Source organism: Dipodomys spectabilis, unplaced genomic scaffold (genome assembly GCF_019054845.1).
Source record: "Dipodomys spectabilis isolate Male_0828 unplaced genomic scaffold, ASM1905484v1 ptg000002l, whole genome shotgun sequence".
NCBI classification, from domain to species: domain Eukaryota; kingdom Metazoa; phylum Chordata; class Mammalia; order Rodentia; family Heteromyidae; genus Dipodomys; species Dipodomys spectabilis.
Window position 1 is genome coordinate 38,247,652 of NW_024870679.1, and position 21,939 is coordinate 38,269,590.

The window sequence follows — 21,939 nt, forward strand, 5'->3', positions numbered from 1 at the left end:
TTAAGAGAGGAACTCAAATGTAACTTCTCTGAGCATTTAAAATACTATTTATTAAAATGAACTCTGGGAAATGGAAACATGCTTTTGTTGTTGTTACTGTTTTTTTTTTAGGGTTGAGTAGAAGAAAGGGCACAGAAAGGGAGAGAGGAAAGGTGAACAAAAGCAATCATGCTGTTCAGTAAACATGATGTGAAAAATGACCTATGTAACTTGTGGGCAGAGATGGGAAGGAGAAACTGGGGGAAAGTAAAAGAAGAGATGACATTGTCCAAAAAAAAAAAGAAATGTACTCTCATTACTGACTCAGGAAATGGTATCTCCTCGGTATACCACCTTAATAATAACTATAGAAATTGTTAAGAAATGAAGCACAGAACAGGAGAGCGGGGAGGAGGGGAGGTGGTGTGTGCGATAGTCATCTCACAGGTTCTCACACAGGAAACCAGATCTTACCATGATCACTTTCTGTTCCTGACCGGCCCCAGTAGCGCCGCCTCCTTTCTGGACTGTGTGCGTGCCGTTCAATGACTGCGGCTATGAACCGGGTATTACTGACTGCGGGAAGACAAGGAGAGTTAGCACCACCCATGCCCAGCACCTTCATGCTGGTCAGTGCCCTTGCTCGGAGCATGCGCCGTCACACATTAGCAGAGTACTCTAACAGCTGGACTAAATAATATTTGTTTTGTTTTGGTGCTGGTCCTAGGGCTTGAACTCAGAGACTGGGTTCTATCCTTGAGTTTCTTTTGCTCAAGGATAGTGATCTATCCTTAAGCCACCACTCTACTTCCAGCTTTTTGGTAGTTAATGGGAGAAAAGAGTCTCCTCAGTAGCTAGGATTATGGGCATGAATTACTGGTGCCTGGATAACTTTTAAAAGAATTCTAGGGCTAGGCACCAGTGGTTCACACCTATAATCCTAGCTACTCAGGAGGCTGGGTACTGAGGATGTTTGGAGCTAGTGTGAGCAGGAAAGTTTGTTCTTATTCCTAATTAATCAGCAAAAAGCTGGCAGTGGAACTGTGGCCTAAGTAGTAGAGTGCTATCCCTGAGTGAAAAACCTAAGGGACAACATCCAGGTCCTGAGTTCAGGCCCAATACCAGCACCAAACACAACACTAGACAAAACAAAATCTTAGGAGAGATAGAGAGGAGAGGAGGGGAGGGGAAAGGACAGGAGGGGAGAGGAGAAGAAAGGAGAGGAGAGCAGAGGAGAGAGGGAAGGGAAGGGGAGAGGAGAGGGCAAGGAAGGGGGGGAGGGAAGAGAAGATTAGGGAAGGGAAGGGAGGGGAGGAGGGAAGGGCTGAATGCAGGGAGAGGTACTTACTCCCACAACTTCATTTCTCAGGGAACTGAAGGTCAGAGCACCTCAACATCAACAGGACTCTCTTTTGATAAAGAAAATGCTCTTTTCCCCCCATGGACTGTGTACACTAGCTAAGGGACTAAACAAATGCATCCTAGAAACTTTCTCTTTTTAAAACACTATGTTGGAAAGTTAATGAGGGGGAGAATGAAAGGAAAGCATAACCAAGCTTTTTTAGGCCACTTGATGCCAAAAAAAAAGAAATCTTCTGAGATTTTTTCCAAAACAAAGCAAAGCCCTTCACTTATTCCTAACAAAAAAGGGAGAGTGGGATAGAAAGAAAAAAAAGAAACGCAGCCAACTGTCAAAGCTTCTTAAATTTTAATACAAGCCAAAAGGACATGAGAGGAATATTTATTGTGGATGTGCCTCCTGCTGACAGCGGCTGCACACGGCAGCTGGATACTCACTGATACCCCTGTCTTCGTGGCTGTCCTCGTCTCTTTCATCTCTGTCATTCTCCAGGTTGGACATACGCACTGACATTTCTACCCATCATTAAAAAGAGAGAAACATGACTATTTAATCAAACAAAACCACCCGCTTTAATACCCTGCTGAGCAACCATGTGATGGCTGGGTGACAGCATTCCATCCAGCGTGTATCTGGGACGTAGTCTGGGATTTAGCTCCGTGGAAGATGCTTGCCTAGCATGTGCTGGGTTCAATCCCTCACACAGACAAAACAAAAACAACAGCAAGAGTGAATCTCATTTTAGAAGGGAATGAACTAACGTCCCCAGCCCATCACACTTTTAAAAGGAGGAAACAGGGACTAAAAGGAGAAAAGAAGTGGATGGAGCCAAATAATGGCTAATTTCTCCTACAGTCCCTGATATGGGAGGAAAAGGGTCTAACCCATGGCTGACTGCTGACTCAGTAGTGTTGCAAAAACTTGTCAAAGGCTAAACCTAAGGCAACACTGGATGATGGTCATCCTTGCTCAGCCAAATCTCAACAAAGGCATGCTCTGTCACCATCCCTCGGGTTAACTCAGGCAATGTTTCCCCTGTGGTCACCAAATGGTTGAGCATCAACCTGTTAGTACTGCTGCAAGGCTGAGGAAGTGGCCAGGGAGAAAGATAAACCATCTTTGTAAAGGTCAGGATAGCACATCCCTGGGGGACTGGGGATGACTATTAAATGGTCTTGTTCCTTTTAGTAAGTATGGATAAGCCAGGAGCCAGTGGGTCACATCTCTAATCTTAGCTAGGAGACTGAGATCTGAGGGTTGTGATTCAAAGCCAGCCTGGGCAGAAAAGACCAATAGATTTTTTTTTATCTCCAATTAACCACCAAAAAGCCAGAAGACAATCTGTGGCTTAAGTGGTAGAATGCGCGCGCGCATGTGCGCGCAAACACACACACACACACACACACACACAGACACACACACGTCAAAGGGACAACATTCAGGCCCTGAGTTCAAGCTTCAGTACAGATAGACCACACACATACAGACATAGATACAGCTATAGAGAGATAGACACACACATGCAAGTACAAACAACAGCTTAAAACCCTTGGTATCAAGGTCATGTTTACAGATGAATTCTTTTGTACTTGGGTTTAATGACTCTTTTCAGATAAACAACTATTTTTCTGACACTGATAACTGTAATTCTAGCTATGCGGGAGGCAGACTGGAAGGACTGCAGTCTGAAGCAAACAGACTAGACCACTTTTTAACCAATAGTGGGGTAGAGTGCCATGTTCCTGTCATCCTAGCCACCAGGGAGGCTGAGATGAGGGAAGGTCACAATTCCAGGCCAGTCTAGACATAAGAGTTTGTGAGACTTTACCTCAAAGGAAGAAGGTGAGCATGGAGATGTGCATGCGTTATCCCAGCTACTATAGGGAAGTATAAAATAGGTGGAGTGCCCAAGGAAAAAGTGAGTCCCTATTTCAGAATTACCAGTGCAAAAGAGTGCAGTGGGTGTGGCTCTGCAATACAGTACCTTCCTAGCAAATCCAAAGCCCTGAATTCAAGCCTCAGTCCTCCAAGGGATACAAGAGATTGACTCTTCAAATGTATGTTCACACACACACACACACACACACACACACACACACACACACACACACACGTAATAGCAGTTGCAATGATATGAACTTGTGATCATGGCACTAATGATCTGGGGTATCTCTGATTCACTTATCTTTACAGAACTGCAAGGGCAGCATGTCTGGGACACAAAATTTTCTACCCTGCACCCAGCTCCTCTGAATTACCTACCCATAGCAGACCGTGGTAAGCTAGTGTATAGTGTAGGCAAGAAGAGAGGAGAGTTCTTGGAGGCTGGTAGGATTTAGGCACTAACTTGCTGAAATGTCTTAAATGATTCCAAAGAAGCTGGACATGTAGCACTGTTCTCCCAACTCTCTCAAGGTTTAACCAACCAACCATTGTCCTTCTAGCCTTGGATCAACCCACAGGAGCCTCTGGGATTCCCTCTGCACTCACCTTGGGCAGCAAGAGGAGACATATGTTGGTGACTTCGGCGATGGATCTGGTGGCGGTAGGCATATACTGCCAGGACTAGCACCATGATGCAGCCCATGATCCCTCCGGCCACAGGTCCCACGGGAGCACTCTTGATCATGTTTAGGGTGATCACCTCATCACCTGCAGTAAGCAAGCAGATGTTTCTAAGATTTCCCACCTGTGGTGGAAGGTGGGTGGTGACATGGGAAAGGCCACCGTGGCAGGAGTATTGGTAAACAGCTGTGATATGCCTCTAAGCTCTTCAAGAAATACCCACCAGAATGTAGGACCCAAGACTTCACTCTAGGTTCTTAACTGTTGGTTGCTAGAACAGAGCAAGCGCATACAGGGCAAGGCTTACTGCAAGTGGGCATTTGGAGATTCCTGTATACATAGCATCCAGAGCTAACAGAGTGCTTGCTACTCTTGGAAGAGAGGAAATATTACTGGGTACATAGGCCAGGGCACTCTGGGCCTATCTGGGGCCTGGGGAGGGGGATGTTCTATGACTCACCCAACTGAAACAAGAGACATGAATAGCAATAATAATAACAATAATAGTAAGTGCCAAACAGGTGGAATTCCAGGGCTCTGGTTCCTTCTAAGGCATCTACTCTGCTCTTCCCACTAGGAAGTGCAAGTGGGCACAGAATGACTTCATAATTCATCTCAGCTGTGTGTCCCTACTTGGTTCATTAGTAATAGGCAAGTTCAAAACCTTCCCTTGCTGCACATCCATGTTCATTGCCATACTATTCACAATAGCTAAGATAAGGAAGCAGCCCAGATGCCCCACAATTGATGAGTGGATCCCCAAAATGTGGTACCTATACACAATGGAATTGTACACAGCCATTAGAAAGAATAAAATTATGTCATTTGATATGGAAGCAAGCTCTCTCTCTTTTCTAACATTTTTATTTCTTGATGATTCTGTCATCTTTTCTTTAGTTATGTGTATTTGCATCTTTGCATCTTCAGGAGGGTGGTGGAGAGGGGACAAAATTCAAGGGATAAGGGGTGAAAAAGTACAGCAGTAGAGCTCACTGGACACTGATGAAAATAAACTATACAACTGTGGGTGGAGATGCGAGGGAGGGACTAGGAGAGAGGGAAGGGAAGACACTGTAGGAAAGGAAATGTACTCATTATCTGACTTATATAACTGAAATCCCTCTGTACATCACCTTTAAAAGTAACCATAAATAATAACAATAAAACCCAAACCTTCCCTTACATAAGGGCCTTTATTCTTCTAGGGAGGCTTATTCATGGGGCAGCTATTAAAAATCAAGGTTGGAGCCAGGGGCTGGTGGCTTATGCCTATAATCCTAGCTACTCAGGAGGCTGAGGTATGAGCATCATGGTTCAAAAGCCAACTTTGGCAGGAAAATCCATGAGGCTCTTATCTCCAATTAATCACCAAAAAAGTCAGAAGTGAAGCTGTGGCTTGAGTGGTAGAGCATCAGCTTTCAGTGAAAAGGGTAAGGGACAACACCCAGGCCCTGAGTTTAAGATTTAGTACTGGTGCGCTCTTGTGTGCACACACACACACTCATACTCACATCAATGTTAGAAGACAATCCCTAACTTTTGATGATTTGACTTTTCCCCCCAGCATTTTGATGGTAGAGAAGTGAATGAATTCTGTGGAAACTGTCATTGATTTGGAATCGGTGTCCTTTCCTAGGCTAGTGACATGAGGCAGGATCCTGTTTCATGACTCTGGGTGGTGGCAGCTCTCTCAGCCACAGGATCACAAGGGTAAGCTGCCAGACCCTACTGTGTACTATGTTGTTAACATTTGATGGGCTAGGTAGAGCCAATGCACTTCAACTTATTATTTTAACTCAGGATGGGTTGGTCGGGATTTATTCCCAATCATAATTTGAAGAGCCTCTGTATTAACTAAAGCTTCAAATATTTGGCACACCTGCCAGCTAAGAATGAATATTTGGGGTTAATTCTAGAAAAGGCTCCTTGGCAGCATTCTGCAGCTTTTGGGGCTGGATCCCCGGGGCTGTCCTCCATTTGGTATCCCTGTCCCCTCCCCTAAGATGCTGGATTGTTCTGCTGTCTACTAACCCTAGCCCCTAAATACTGACTTGGAGCTGTAAAACTCCTGCCCTGTGAAGATTACAAGGAGGGAGACAAGAAGGAAAGCTGGGAAGAGACAAGCTGTGACGGTTCTGCACACTGCAGGCTACGAGTTTCTGACAGCTGCGGGGTGCATTCAAACACACTCCCAAGTTCAGCCATGCGGAAATCAGGGCCTGTGTTTCTCAGAGCAAGCTTTATGGGGATGAATTCCAGGCTTGCAAAATTTGGCAAGATGAGTTGGCCGCTTTGCTGTCTCTGCACAGAGTATCGAGCCAACTCTGAAGGTAATTATCTGTTTTGTAACTAAAGACTACTGTCAAAGGAATCAGGAAAAGTTGGGCTGAGGATTATTATTTACAGCACTCGGTCCTAGGACAGAGGCAGGAAGATTGTATCTAAAAATCAAAATTGCTCCCGGTTCCCCATATACATACCTATGGCTCCAATGTCGTCAACGTAGGGACTTTTGGCTCCCACAATCCCCCCAAAGCATTCCTTCTGGGGTGCACAGTAAGATTTGTCCAAGTGAGTCTTCCCATCACTGTCCACCATACACCACTCACAGTCGAGCACACCGAAGCAGTCCCTGCCGGAGACAAGGTTCTGTGCTACAGAAAGCACAGGAGTGGAGTGGGGTGGGGTGGGGGGTGGGGTGGAGGAGCATGCAGCCAGAGCACTGCACAATTCTCTGGGATCCATGACTTAGTAGTACTGGGAGTATTGCCCTGGCATTCTCTTTCCTTATAAAATTGTATTAGCAATAATCTGCCCAGTGAGAGCTAGTTTATGTCTTTCAACTACATGCAAACAAGAGAAATGCAACTATCCTGTGAATTAAAATCAGGGCATCCACACATTATGGATTATTGCAGGGTTATTCAAAATCGTTCTTAAAAAATTACCAAATGGAAATGGTCCCCAAGGTTTTAGATTTTTTTTTTTTGGGTCTAACATTTCCCATGTGTGGTCATCATTTAAATAAAAAGGAAAGAGTCAAATACATTTAGGAATTACTGGGCCAGTTAAAACAGATTTCCTAACAGGCAATTTCTTCGAGCCTTTAATATATTCTGTCCACAATGACTCTTAAGAGAACACATCACTGTCAGTGTTTCTCAAACCTAATTGGTATGGGTTTCCATATAACATCTCCAATTAACCAATGCAATGGTAGACACTTCCTCTGCTGAAGGAACAAAAGTAGAGCTGGCTGTTCCTTCTATACCTTTATTCTGCTTCATCAAATGATAACCACCAACTATGATCTATCTAATTGCTCTTCCTACCCTCTTGGTCTACCATAGCCACTGCTCCATGATGTCTAGTCCAAAACACCCTTGCAAAGAGTAGGGAGAGTAGGAAACATGTAGACTTTTGTTTCCAAAGTGCCATTTAGACAGGCATGGAGGAACATACCTGTAATCCCAGCTACTTGGGAGGCTGAGATTGGGAGGATTGTGGTTAGAGATCAGCCTAGTCACAAAGTTTGTGAATACCCTATCTCTGCCTCATAAAAAGGTGACGTGGGGGCATGTACCTAGTTACACAGGAAGTGTACATATGTGGTCCAAACCAGCCTGGGCAAAAAGTGAGACCCCCATCTCAAAAATAACCAATGCAAAAAGTGCCACTTAGGGTGGTTCAAGTGTTGTTCCCAGAAAGTGTGAACCTTAGTACTACTGAGAAAAATAATAAAAATAAAAGTAAATAAATTTTAAAAATCTGCCAAGAATCAGATACCCCCTCTTTTTTTTTTTTTTGGTTGGTCGTGGGGCTTGAACTCTGGGCCTGAGCGCTGTCCCTCAGCTCTTCAGCTCAAGGCTAGTGCTCTACCATTTGAGCCACAGCACCACTTCTGGTTTTCTGGTGGTTAATTGGAGATAAGGGTCTCGTGGACTTTCTTGCCTAGGCTGGCTTTGAACCGAGATCCTCTGAGCTCAGCCTCCTGAGTAGCTAGGATTATAGGTGTGAGTACTAGCTCACATATACTTTCTAAGAAAGGAAAATGAACAAGTTTCAAGGTATCACAGGGGCCATGACAGCTGGCTTTTCTTTCTGGGCCCTGGTAATCCTGTTCCTGTGTCTTGCTTCTTTATCTCAAGTCTCCCCTCATTTATTTCAAGAAACACTCTCCCACCGCAGATGAGGCCTCTAGCCTATTATACAAATGCCAAATAATGGTAAAAGTGGGAATTGGACATCTAATTGGGTGGACAGAAGGCTTATGGAAATTTGTGTCCAAGCTGAAAAATGGGTATCTTTTTAGAGCACCCACAGTAGGAAGATAAACATAGAGGGGAAATCTTGACAAGGTTGCAGGCTGCTGTTCTCAGCTGGGTGTGCTTACCCACTCTCTATCCTCTGGCTGCACCTGCTGTTGACACACTGGTGCAGAGCATCCTGCAGGCCAGGATCAATAGCTGTGTACGTCACAGGCTCCTGGTGGACCTCACAGCTTGGGTTTCTATGCAGGAAACAAGTCTTAAGGTCAGGATCCACACTATCTACCATCTGAGCTCATTTTGCCCCTGATTGTTGACAGGGTCAGTCACATCTGAGTTGCACTCCTGGCTCTGGTACTCTTTAAAACCTTGGGTCAATTACCTCACTACTCTGAGCCCCAATTTGTTTATATCTATGTACACTAGAAATAATATATGTGCATATATCTGTGACTTACATATATGTATGAAATCATTAATATTAAACACTGCAGGGCTGCATAAAACCAAAAGTGAGCATTACTTCCCTTGCTCAAAGTTCTCTATCTTACTTTTCCAAGGTAAATAGTATTAGCTCATATTAATGAGGGCCCTTGCACATATTATACCCTATGTCTAAACAAACATATACTGTATTGGTATATACACTGTTTGGAGCTATCGGGATGATATTAATCATGAATAACAGGTCTTACAGTCTGCTGATAAGTAATAAGTGACACTATATCATCTGTGAGTGCATGTACAATCTGTGAGTGCATGCATAATAACTATCTATATACGTATCACAGGTTAACTAAAAACTGAGTGACTTAGTATGCATAAAGTACCGGACACATGATAGGTATTTAGTAAGTGCTTATAAGTTTAGTTATTTTTTAACACAGCATCTACATTCTTGATATTTATAAGCATTTAAATTTAACCACAAAATGGATATAATTTGAAATCTGCCTCACTAGGTTCACCATTAGAATGAATCATCTTTGCATATCCAAACCCAAAATAAATTTATAAGAGGCCTTATAGTATTTTATATATATTTCTGTATATAGAAATCAAATATACACAAACACATATATTCTCTGTCTCTCGCTCTTTCTCTTTCTCTCTCTCTCTCTCTTACACACACACACACACACACACACACACACACACACACACACACTTACCTGTTCTCTGCATTGGTGAGATTGCCGGTGCACTCATTGACCTCTAGTGGGCACTCACAAGGACATTCACATTCATTTTGTTCCATTCTGTCAATCAAAAGAGAGACTCACCAAGTCTAACAACAGCATATGGTACACACAGTGGGGAAGTAAAATTAAAAAAATAAGAATCCTTTGCCAGTTACAAATGATGGTTAAAATAGACATTATCACTGAAGGTTTAAATATACAATTGGCTTTAATCTGCTACCATGTGGGTAAGGACATGCAAAGCACTCAGCTCAGAGAGATTCTGTAACCCATATTTTCCTTCTCCTCAGGACACTTCCCTCCCCCTCCTTATATTGTGGATGACTTCAAAATGCCCAGCATCAGTTAGAATATTAAACAGTGCTGTGAACTGGGACCATAAGCCAGCCCGTCTTTACCGGTGACAGTTGAGACAGAGCCGGTCCACCATGCTACAAGCACAGAAAGCGAGGGAGTCGCACGTCTCATTGACAATGCCAACAAAGGCATTGGTCCCTGGGATCCTCGTCAGTCTGTATTTAGAACAGTGGCTGCCATGCACAAGGTTCGTCAGATCCCCCTACAGAAAAACCAAGGTGTCAGGAATGACAGACAACAATGCCCAAACTCAGCCTTTCCTTGGCGAAAACATCCCTTCATCCATCTGCTGAAAACACCATAAAATAAGACTTTGTTTCTGCTTATAAAAATAGTATACATTCATTGTCAAAGGTGTGGGCATAATGTGGTCCAGAGAGAAACTAAATACAAGCATTGCTGATTAAAAGGGAAATGTGGGAAAGAATTACTCATGATCCCACCAATCAGAGATAATTCTTATTTAGCTGCTGTGTACATATAGAGCTATATTCTCTTTTTTACATGCTTATACAAATGTAGATTTGGATAGCTGATTTTATTTTTTATTTATTTTTTTGGATAGCTAATTTTATAATGGTTCTTAAATATCATCTTTCTGGGCTGAGAATGTGGCTTAGTGGTAGAGTGCTTGCCTAGCACACATGAAGCCCTGGGTTTGATTCCTCAGTACCACATACACAGAAAAAGGCAGACGTTGCGCTGTGGCTCAAGTGGTAGAACACTAGTCTTGGCAAAAGTAGCTCAGGGACAGTGCCCAGGCCCTGAGCCAGGGCCTGCCCAGCCCCAGGATGGGCAAAAAAAAAAAAAAAATTTTTCCTTTGTAAAAAACATGTTTGTTTGTTCTAAAATGAGGTCTAAATGGGGTAGTACTGACATCCCTTGCTTTGATGACATCATTCCATAACTATCTACTTTTCTTCCTTTTGGTGGTATTGGGATTTGAAGTACGAGCCTGATGTTTGTTAGGGAGGTAGTCTTGCTACTTGACTTGAACCATCATACCAGGCCCTCTTGCCTTTGTTATTGAATAGGGTCTTACATTTTACCTGGACTCACCTGACTGTGATCTTCCTTTTAGACTTCCTATACAGCTGGGCTGACACGCATGTTGTGCTATGGTTGAGATGTGATCTTGAGAACTATATTGTCCAAGATGACTTTGAATTGAAACATGATTTCTGCCTCTCAAATAGCAAGGATTACAGGCATGAGCCACTACACTCTGCTATTATTACATTCAATTTTTAGGCTCTTCTTTTCTACTGGATAATTGATTCTTACAACCAATTACTTTCAATTTAGTTTAGGGCTTTTGATTTAACCCAGAACAGTTGCAAAATTAATTTTTAGTTATGTACTCAACAATTTCCATAACACCTAATCTAAATTAAAACTTACTTCCTATAAGTAACTCTCAAATTATACACAGTCTTCTTTTTTTTTTGCCGGCCATGAGGCCTGAACTCTGGGCCTGGGCGCTGTCCCTCAGCTCTTCAGCTCAAGGCTAGCGCTCTACCACTTGAGCCACAGTGCCACTTCTGCCTTTTTCTGCTTATGTGGTGCTGAGGAATCGAACCCAGGGCCTCATGCTTGCAAGGCATGCACTCTACTACTGAGCTACCTTCCCAGCCCTATACACAGCCTTCTAAGCCACAAAATGAGCTTATTTTCAGATGACTTCCATGAAAGTTCACATTTAATGGAATGATATTATAAATTGGTCTGAGGAACTCAAGGAGATTAAATGATTTTAAGACAACAGGAAGAGAGAAGCACATGGTACCATGTATACTTCTACAAATGTGTGGGAACAGGCTTCCGCATGGATTTCAAAGGCATGGATTGGGAGAATCTTTAAACAAACAAACCCCAAACAAAATACCAACTGCGAGACCTTCTCCACTCTAGGCTTTTTCTATCCTGTAGTCATCAAAGTGGGAGCTGGACTAGAGACCTGTCCTTGTTATGCTCCTGCAATTATAATGCAAGGATATGGGACAGCAATACTCATTTTTATTCTGTTTCCTATTCCACAGTGGGAAGAGACATCCTATTGGACAATGCCAAGGGAAAAAACTCACCACAAGGCTAGTGTTGAATTTATAAAACCTCTGGACTGTCCGGTCACTGAAGCTGTTACACAGGTTCTTCTTCACAAAGTTGGGATGGTTTAGGATGTCATTTGCTACCAGAGGCTCCTAACACAGCCAAAGAGAACAGAAGGCAAATGTCAGGTAATGCAATGCTGGCTGTTGGGGACCCGAGCACATCAGCTTGGCAACAAGTACCTTGTGGGTGATATGCTGTTGTTCCACAGGTGCATGTCCTTTGGGATCAATGAGAGTGGGGTGCGCCACCAGGTAACCCCTGTCCTCCATGATGAAGCACCTGTACCAAAAGAAGCCATGTCCTTTATTCACCTGAGCTTTGTCGGGCCTCTCAGAGGAATGTTTACCTGGCTAGTCTTGAAACAAATGGCCTTTATCTCAACTTCTTAAGAAATATTCATGGAAGATATAAAAGAAAGCTGACTGGCAGCCAGATAGGTACATAATTGTTGAGGTGATGGTCACCTGGAACGCAGAGTTCCTCCAACCTCTATGTGTTCATCTCTATAGTTCAGACAGAACATACCCAAGGAAGGGCTTAAAAATCTTTAACAAAGATGTAGAAATGGGATGTTAATTTCTGGGAGGAAGAAGACTGGAGCCTTTATAGCGACAACTTTTAAGGGAATCATATAATTTCCCTCTCAGTGATAGACATACACAAAATAGAACGTTCAAGGTATACGAAAATCATACGGGATGGAAACAGTAAGGCTAGAACAGCTTTAATTAAGACTATCTACTGCCTTATTTTCCTGTACATTAGTCATCTCAGTCAGCAATCTGGCATGTCCCCATCAAAGACCAATGGGAGATTCGGCAGTGACACGAAGCGTGGACCATGAGATTGAATTAGGAAGGCTTTTTTTTTTTTTAAAGCAGCCTGCATTAAATCAAGGGAATGCCCTTGCTTTGATCAGACATGTTCTTTTGAAATTCAGAAGGCAAAGACTTTTAGTTCCACGAGCCTCTTTCTGGGGAAATGTAAAAAAGAGCAGTCTAAGCAGCTAAAATTTCACAAAGACGGGTTTAATGACTAAGTTAACATCAAAAGTACTACCCTAAAGTACCCTCTGGTCTTTCTAGTACCAAAGATATGGGAAGCCTCTAATTACTGACTTTGAGGGAAACAAGAGCTTTGGAGCATTATATATTCCTCTTGTTATGTGCTGTGTCTATTTGTCTAAATCATAAACAGCATGCATCTTAGAAAAGGGAAAGATGAGAAAAAGAACAAAAACCTCCATAATAGAACCCTCGGGCCATGAATTCGATTCCCTTTCTGACCATAACTATATGGATACCATTACACTTTGAATTTCAGGGGTTCACAAGAGATGGTGTCCCTAAAGAGCTTACCTTATTTTGTTGCCACCATCTTGATTACATACTGGTAAAAGGTCCATCAGAACCTTGTAGAAGTATCTAAGTGTGAAGTCAATGCCCATCACAGCTACCGTGTGTCCAGAAGATAGCTGTGTGCTGTATATGAGAAAGATCAATGAAAGAGAGTGGATGGTTTATTTAAGGTAAAAGCAGGTCACAGGGACATTGTATAGTCTCAGAAATACATTCCCATTATTCCTGCTCTTTTCCTATGCCTGAAAAAAGATGGCTCATGTTATGTATTGTGTAGATTTCATAAAAGAAAAAGGTCTACTGCTAAGTTTTCAGTAGACCTCAAGTCAAACCATGGCCCTGCTGGCCTCTATTTATGTGGCTTTCATGGATGCTATTTAATTTGAAAATGGAGACAATAATTACTACCTTATAAACCTGCTATTAAAATGAAAGTTTGTAATATTAGCAAGCTGCCTAACATACAGAGAAATACCTAATAGGGAGAAGTTACTGAGAAGAAAACAAAACACTAAGATTAAGCTCTCATGCGTAGGCTGACTCTTTCAGAGAGAAGGGCTTCAAGGAATTGCTAGATATGTCACAGCCTCTCTCTTGAAAGCTCTGTTCATTTTTTTTGTGTGCTGGTCCTGGGACTCAAACTCACAGTCAGGGCTGCCCCTGAGCTTTTGTGCATAAGGCTAGTGCTCTACCATTTGAGCCAAGCTCCACTTTTAGTTCTGGAATTGATAATTGGAGATAAGAGTCTCATGGATTTTCTTGCCCAGACTGGCTCTGAACTATGAGCCTCAGATCCCAACTTCCTGGATAGCTAAGATCACAGGCATGAGCCACTGGTGCTCAGCTTGTAACCTTTAGTCTTTTAAAACTATACACATGAGAACTGGATGGGCCTGGACCATTTGACCATAAGCTCCTGTATTCCTTTGGCTAATGGTTTGCAGGGTTTACTCAATATGGGACTTTTAAGAGACTATCCTTTATCACCCCCCTACCTGATTTTTCTTTATACAGAAAAAAGTATGGAAAGAAAATGACAAAAAGTATCGTGTGTGTGTGTGTGTGTGTGTGTGTTTGTGTGTTTGTATTATTGAGGTTTGAACTTAGGGCTTCATGATTGCTACACATGTGCTCTACCACTTGAGCTATACTTTCAGCCCTCTCATATCACCTTATTAGGCTTTATCAGTTTAAGAATACTGATGCTTAGGAGATAAGTTATTTAGTCATCGTCATATAGTAACAAATGAATACAGGCATGGAAATTCAAGTACCTTCAATTCCAAAGCCCATTCTCCTAAGTAGTAGGGCAGATCAGAGGGCAATCAAGAGTTTCTAAACCATTAAAAACTATTTGATTTCCTATGCAAAATCTAGAAAGGAATTATACTTCATACTTTATGAGTGAAAAATTAGGCTTAGAGTGGTAACAAGATTTACATGAGGTAAGTCAGATCACCTTTTATTTATGGTATTATGGTATAGAGACCAGTACCCAACTCTGTTTCTTTCCAAAATACCACAGCTGTCTCAGAGTTTCAGAAATTTTATTTCTAAATTTCCCCTGTAGAACTGGTATTTGCTTTAATATGACCAACGTGCTTAAGAGACAGCATGTCTCTTGACCATGTAGGTCAGATCTATATTTTCATCTGTATTTTAGATACTGTTACCATAGCAACTCATAAAGAAATTCATAGAAAAATCCAGGCAAACCTACATTTCTAAGCATAACAGATGGGGCTGTTTATAGTGTTTACCTGGGATTTTCACAGTTCTCCAGTCTCACAGTTCTACAGTCACCTATACATCTTTAAGCAGCATTGTTATTCTCCAAGAATATGAACCTAGATTCTCACTCAGTCTACCAAAAATGCCTATGGAAGAATTGCAGCTGAGCTACTCAGCATCACTAATAAGTGAGTGGTAAATTTGGAAACCCTTCCCCTAATTCTTAGCCAAACCACTTCTGAAAACCAAGGGTCAATCAACATGCTTCATGAAGTGTGCAAGAAGAGATTGCACACATGCTTCTGACCTGTTAAGGTGCCATGTATTTAAAGCATGAATGGTATAATGAAAATAGCTCCCACTTATTTGAGTCTTAACAATAGCAGTGCCACTCATTTTACATGAATTATCTCTCATTTTCATCATACTAGTTCAACATGAGCATTATCTGTTTTACATACAATGCTCAAAGAGCTCATGGAACAGAAAAATAATAAACATAAGATTTTTTTGGACCCTTGTCATGTATCCGGCAGTGTGTGTGGTACATACACACAGACACACAGACAAACATACAATTTGGTTTAATTCTTGTGTGTCCCAGTACTGGAGTTTGAACCCAGGGCAAGAGTGCTGTCCCTTAGTTTAGGTTTTATACTCAAGGCTGGCTCTCTGACACTTGAACCATACCTTAACTTCTAGACTTTTGGAAGTTAATTGGAGGCAAGAATCTTATGGACTTTCCTGCTGGGGCTGGCTTTAAACCACAACCCTCAAATCTCAGCCCCCTGAGTAGCAAGGATTACAGGTATAAGGCACTAGCACATGGCATAGTTTAATAATCATTCAAGACATGCCCTAGTATTCCTCTTTCCTAGAATGGAAACAAAGGCAAAAGGATTGTTTATAGTCACACAACCCTGAATGGCAAATCTACCCAAGTACATCTTAGAAAGGGGGTTGGACTCTCAAGTTGACATGAGGCCAAGATCATGTGTAATCACCTGAAAAAAAAAATACCTTTGCAAAACCCATTGATTCCTCCATCATAACCTCAGACTCTCACTGAGCCCCAGAACAGGTAGTTGATTTGTAATCTCAGCAACGTTAAATAAAAAAATCACGCTTTAAATAGGCGACTCATACTTAACCAAGCAAAATATTCAAATGATGAAGTCTGCATATTGAGCAGAGCCTATCTTGTAGAATACATATTCACTGAGTGAATTACTAGGCAGAATCTAGGATTAGCACTGTCACATTTTGCTTTGTTAAATTTATGTAGGTTAAACATGCAATCAAAAGATTACCAAAAAAGATTTGAACCCAGGATTTTCTAACTTGAAAGTTCATCGTATTTCTGCCATGGCTTCATTTGGAAAGACACCACAAATATTTATAAATACAACAAATCAAAATTCTTCCACTCATTCAAACATCAATCAAAACATGTATATCTACCTACATAAGCATACTAATCTGCCTCTATTCTTACCCCCTTGCTAAGGGAGGAGAGCCTGATGAGATACCTGAAGGCTAAGACATGCTTTGAGGTAGCAATGGCTCCATTTGAACATATTGTATTATAATCAAATTCCAAGAGGACTGATATTCTCAAGGAACCAGTCTTTGTTTACTTTTCCTTCATTGATTAGGATATAAGGCAGGGGTGACAAGTCTCACCACCTAACACTTGTAGGCATATGCCCAACAGATGGCCTGTTAAGGAAAGTACTGAGAGATCTGTTCTAAAATTAGTGTCTACTTGTTTTGTGTGTGAACTACTGTATTATAGAAGCAGCTGACAGAGGCAGATACCATGCCCTGCAAAGGGAATGAACATCTGTATGGTTGCCAAGGCTATAGTTTGGAAACACAGGCTACCATATTGAAATTCTACACTGCTGTTTCCCAGTGAGCCTGTCTTAGAAGAATTCTACTATCTTCTGGCATAAGAGCACAAGTGAAAAGCCATCAAGCTAATCAAGAAAATCTGCCCTCTTTAAGGCATCATCACAGGACAAGTCAAATATGGTCTTTCTTGGTTGCAGTGGAGAAACAGTGATTCATTTAATGAAGGGTTTAAATGTATGTGTGTGTGTGTGTGTGTGTGTGTGAATTGCCTTTCTACCTACGCTTTCACAGACATTTGTAGCTTCATTAGTGAAGCTTCACTTTGCTTCAGGAAATACAAAGCTATATAGATGGTGATACTGATATTATATAACATTCCGGAAAAATTCATTTTCAAAAGGCATTCCCATTTTTTGAGAGACTATTTCAAAGGCACCAAAACGAAATGTATGAAAAAACCCCAAACTCATATAATTCTATGGAGTTAAACTCAAATACAAGAGGAGACAGATTTGATGTTTTGGTTTCTTTCTTCATTAAAAAGGCTCCATTGATGTTTCTCTCATCATTTGAAAACTGGAACTTCTTTTTTTTTTTTTTTAAATTTAATTTAATTTAATTTGTGAACATACTGTACAGAGGAGTTACAGTTACATGGGCAGGATAATGCGTACATTTCTTACCAAGCATTGCAGCCTCCTCCTTTGTTTACCCTTCACATCTCTTCCCAGCCTCCCCCCTCCCCCCCTAATCCCAATCCTTCTCCTTCCCCCCCTTTCCCCCCCCCACCCGCACTAACGTTGTAAAGCTCGTTTTGGACATGACAACTTGTACTTCTCATTGTTGCAACAGGTCCACCTGTATCTTTAAACAACTGGTTTTTCCCCATCTCCTCCACAAGTTATACTGACATCAAATATAGTGAAAGCAGGGGTTATACTGTGGGGGAGGGACATACAAAGCAACAAAGAGATAATCTTATAAATGTGTTAGAAACACATGCATGAAAGAAAAAAACATTAAAATACACATCTAAGGGTTCATTTTCCTGACATCACATTATCTGACCTTTTCCGCTTGACTCATACATATACTAGATATTACAAATAAGGGAAACCATGGGACCTACGTTTCTTTGGGCCTGGCTTACTTCACTTAATATAATTTTTTCCAAGTTTTTCCATTTCCTAACAAATGGGGCAATGTCATTCTTTCTGATGGAGACATAGAATTCCATTGTGTATATATACCACATTTTCTTGATCCATTCATCTACTGAGGGGCATCTGGGTTGGTTCCATATCTTAGCTATGGTAAATAATGCTGCAGTAAACATAGTTGTGCTGGTAGCTTTAGTGTGGTCTTGTTTGTAAACATTAGGGTAAATGCCCAAAAGTGGGATTGCTGGGTCATAGGGGAGCTCTATGTGAAGTCTTTTGAGGAACCTCCATACTGCTTTCCAAAGTGGTTGAACAAGTTTACATTCCCACCAACAATGAAGTAAGGTTCCTTTCTGTCCACATCCCCTCCAGCATCTGTTGTTGTTAGAGTTCTTGATTTTTGCCGTTCTGACTGGAGTGAGGTGATATCTCAATGTTGTTTTGATTTGCATTTCTTTTATGGCTAGGGATGTTGAACATTTCTTCATGTGTCTATTGGCCATCCTTCTTTCTTCTTCAGAGAAGTTTCTCTTTAAGTCTTTCACCCACTTATTTATTGGGCAGTTGTTTCTTTGAGGATTTGTTGTTGGGGGGTTTAATTTTTTGAGTTCCAAGTATATTTTAGATATGAGACCCTTGTCCGTTGTATGGCTAGTAAAGATCTTCTCCCAATCCGTGGGCTTTCTATTGATCTTGCTAGCTATGTCATTTGCCCTGCAGAAGCTCTGCAACTTTATGCAATCCCATTTGTCCAACCTTTCTTTGATTTGTTGTGTTTCCGGGTCTCTATTCAGAAAATTTCGGCCTGAGCCAAGGAGACCTAAGGTTTCTCCTATTCCATCCTGTAATGTTTTCAGAGTGTCTGCTTTGAGTTCAAGGTCTTTGATTCATTTGGAGTTGATTCTGGTGCAGGGTGATATATAAGGATCTAGCTTAAGTTTTCTACATGTAGTTAACCAATTTTGCCAGCACCATTTACTGAAGAGGTTGTCTTTCTTCCATTCTATTGTTTTAGCTCCCTTATCGAAGATTAGATGGCTATAGGTCTGTAGGTTCATTTCTGGGTTTTCAATTCTATTCCATTGGTCCTGAGGTCTGTTCTTATGCCAATACCAAGCTGTTTTGATTACTATGGCTTTATAGTAGAGTTTGAAGTTTGGTATTGATATTCCTCCAGCAGTTGAAAACTGGAACTTCTAAAACAGCTCTAGTGACTTCAGTCTCTTTCCTTTTTCTCCTCTTGTCACCCTAGCTGCCTAGAGCAGGGCCTCAAGGTTTTCACTCACCCAACTCACAAGATAACCTTGTGAAGTAGGAATTCTCTCCATTTTCTAGGCATTAGGGGAAAGCTCAGGTCACCAAGGCAACACAGCAGAGAAGACCTCAAGTCCTAGCTTGCCTCATTTCTAAGGTCATGCTCTTTCCACAAGTTTTTGGTGTCTCGTACTAAAATATTCTTGATGGTACTCAAACAAATGAACTAAAAGTTAATTAAAATATTACCTGGACGAATGAATTGTGTGGCTGATGGTCACAACATAACCAGCACCTCCAACATCTAGGTAAGGACCAGTCAAAGAAATCAACCCTGGGTTAGCTACTGCATGAAGATACCTAAAGGAGACCAAAGAAAGACATGTTAGGTCTAAAAAACTACCCTGTCAATTTCGAAGAAGAGTGAAGTTGTAATTCTAAAAATATTATGTGCTTATATTAACATTAAAGTTCACAAGAATCTTAGTTTTTTTAAATTTGGTTGTTTTTGTGTCAGTCCTGGGGACAGCCCAGGCACTGTTCCTAAACTTCTATGCTCAAGGCTAATTAATACTCTACCACGTGAACCATGTACCACTTCTGGCTTTTAAGTGGTTACTTGGAGATAAGAGTTCCACAGACTTTCTTACCCAGGCTGACTTCGAACCTTGACCCTTAGATCTCAGCCCTCTGAGTAGCTAGGATTGAGGACTTGAACTGGCACACAGTAGGGAGTCTTAAAGTTTTTATGTCTGACTATAGTATCAATAGAAAAGGCTAAAAGAATCTGAAATTCTCTTTCTTAAAACAGAAATGAGGTCAGTATAAATCTAAGCCTTTGAATTTCTTTCCCTTTTTTTATTTTTTTAAAATACAGAGTCTCATTACATAGTCCAGGCTGGCCTCAAACTTGATATCTTCCTGCCTCCTCCTCTTGAGTACTGTTTAACACCATGTCTAGGTCATGGGTCTTGAAATCAGGGCCTGGGTGCTGCCCCTGAGCTCTTTTTGCTCAAGGCTAGCACTCTACCACTTTGAGTCACAGCTCCACTTCTGGTTTTTGAATGGTAAATTGAAGATAAGAGTCTCAAGGGAACTTTTCTGCCCAAGCTGGCTTTGAACCATGATCCTCAGATCTCTCTCCTGAGTAGCTAGGATTACAGGCATGAGCCACTGGTGCCTGGCTAGCTTTTTTCCTTCTTTAACTTCAAACCATTGTGCAAGGGGGCTGCCATTTATGTGTCCATTTAAGATGATCATTTGTGTCAAGTGCTTTTGATCATATCTGAACTTTATCTTAAGATCTGTCATAGAAATATTTTAGACCGGCAGCTAATATAAAAAGGGATTAATGAATGAAATAGAAAGAAGTGCACATGAAAATGCATCTGGGACTACTAATATAGGAGGGAATGGGTACGAAAAGCTGACTCAAAAGTGAATCAGTTACTACCCACCGAAGAAATTCGGTTCTTACGCCCATGCCCTTTACCTGCTTGTTGTTTTACTTGGCTACAACTGGCTTTGAAAACTTGAGTACAAATAGATCCCAGAAGTAAGAGAATGTTTCTGAATTTGTATGGGCTTGTTTTCCACAGGTTACACATGAGCTACAGAAATGCCATGTCATCATCACGTGTAATAAAATAGCCAGACAACCTACATCAACATCTATCTGTCTATCAGGTAGGAATCAGACTGGTAGTAGGAACTGAAACCATCATAAAGCATCTCAGCCTCAAGGTTTCAATGAAGAGATAGCAGACACCATGGTAGAGAAACCCCACAGAGCTCTCAACAATGCTACCTCATGAAAATGATTAAAAACCAATTTTACTTCCATGCAAGTGTCTTCTACATGTGATGACCTGATATTGTCTATAGTCATCATATCTTTCCAGAACTGGTGGAGGGGAGGATCTTTGATCACTTCCCCCCCACCGCCTACCCCCAAACTCACCACTGTCTCCTAGTGGGATCAAATGCTTTGTCCATGAGGGAACCGGGATAAATTCTGAGGACACCATTGGGTGTTGCTATGTAACGGCGGACAATGTAAGTGTTCAGGCTACTCATTTCCATTTGGGTCATCCATTCATCTGTGACGTGGCTGGTAGCCATTACTTCATTTCTGACCGAGAACTGGGAAACAAAGGAAGACATAGCAGGGCTCCTTTAAAACTCACATGAAAAGAGTGTGGGCTATTGGCAGGGATACCCCTCCCCCCACCCCCCAGGCAGAGAAGCCAAACCCCTGATTAGTTTTTTTTCTTTTAAATCTTTCACAGCAGATAGGTACAACTGAAGTGGATGAACACAAAACCTTACAGAAATATCCTCAGTAGATGTACGATTACTCTGTTGTTCTCCCTAACCAGGCTTTCTGAGTTGAGGAAGAAAAAATATCCTATAGTGCCACATCAAAGATCTGCACACAGGGCCCTTTCCCTCCCATCTGTACTCGCTGAATGTCATATTTATCTCAACAGACAGCAGCGAGCGCTTTTACTTCCTTCCCCTGGGGAAAAAAAATGGGCTGAGGAAGTTTCACTGCTCCCTCCAATTCCACCTTGGAAAGGCGCAGTATATCTGAATCCTGAAACAGATTCATTGCAAGGCCCTTCAGCCCTTCTTAATCCATCAGAAGGCTCATAGCGAACCAGTCTGCCCTGGCTACCTGTCACTCTGGCTCTCCAGCTGAGAGCCCCAGATGCAGAGCTAGACTTTGGCACTTCAAAG

General features: G+C 41.7%; 1 protein-coding gene across 1 annotated transcript in view; it reads right to left on the bottom strand.

Annotated features, from left to right (window-relative positions):
* Window positions 1-21,939, bottom strand: part of Cachd1 (cache domain containing 1) — a 226,216-nt gene that overhangs the window by 10,767 nt on the left and 193,510 nt on the right. The window contains exons 15-26 of the mRNA XM_042685056.1: window positions 21,161-21,342; window positions 19,450-19,560; window positions 13,202-13,324; window positions 12,023-12,122; window positions 11,816-11,932; window positions 9,773-9,933; window positions 9,345-9,431; window positions 8,298-8,414; window positions 6,385-6,536; window positions 3,830-3,991; window positions 1,777-1,854; window positions 454-555 (exon numbers count right to left, since the gene is read on the bottom strand). Of these exons, the coding sequence (XP_042540990.1) occupies window positions 454-555; window positions 1,777-1,854; window positions 3,830-3,991; window positions 6,385-6,536; window positions 8,298-8,414; window positions 9,345-9,431; window positions 9,773-9,933; window positions 11,816-11,932; window positions 12,023-12,122; window positions 13,202-13,324; window positions 19,450-19,560; window positions 21,161-21,342 (1,492 nt within the window). The remainder of the gene's footprint in view (window positions 1-453; window positions 556-1,776; window positions 1,855-3,829; window positions 3,992-6,384; window positions 6,537-8,297; window positions 8,415-9,344; window positions 9,432-9,772; window positions 9,934-11,815; window positions 11,933-12,022; window positions 12,123-13,201; window positions 13,325-19,449; window positions 19,561-21,160; window positions 21,343-21,939) is intronic.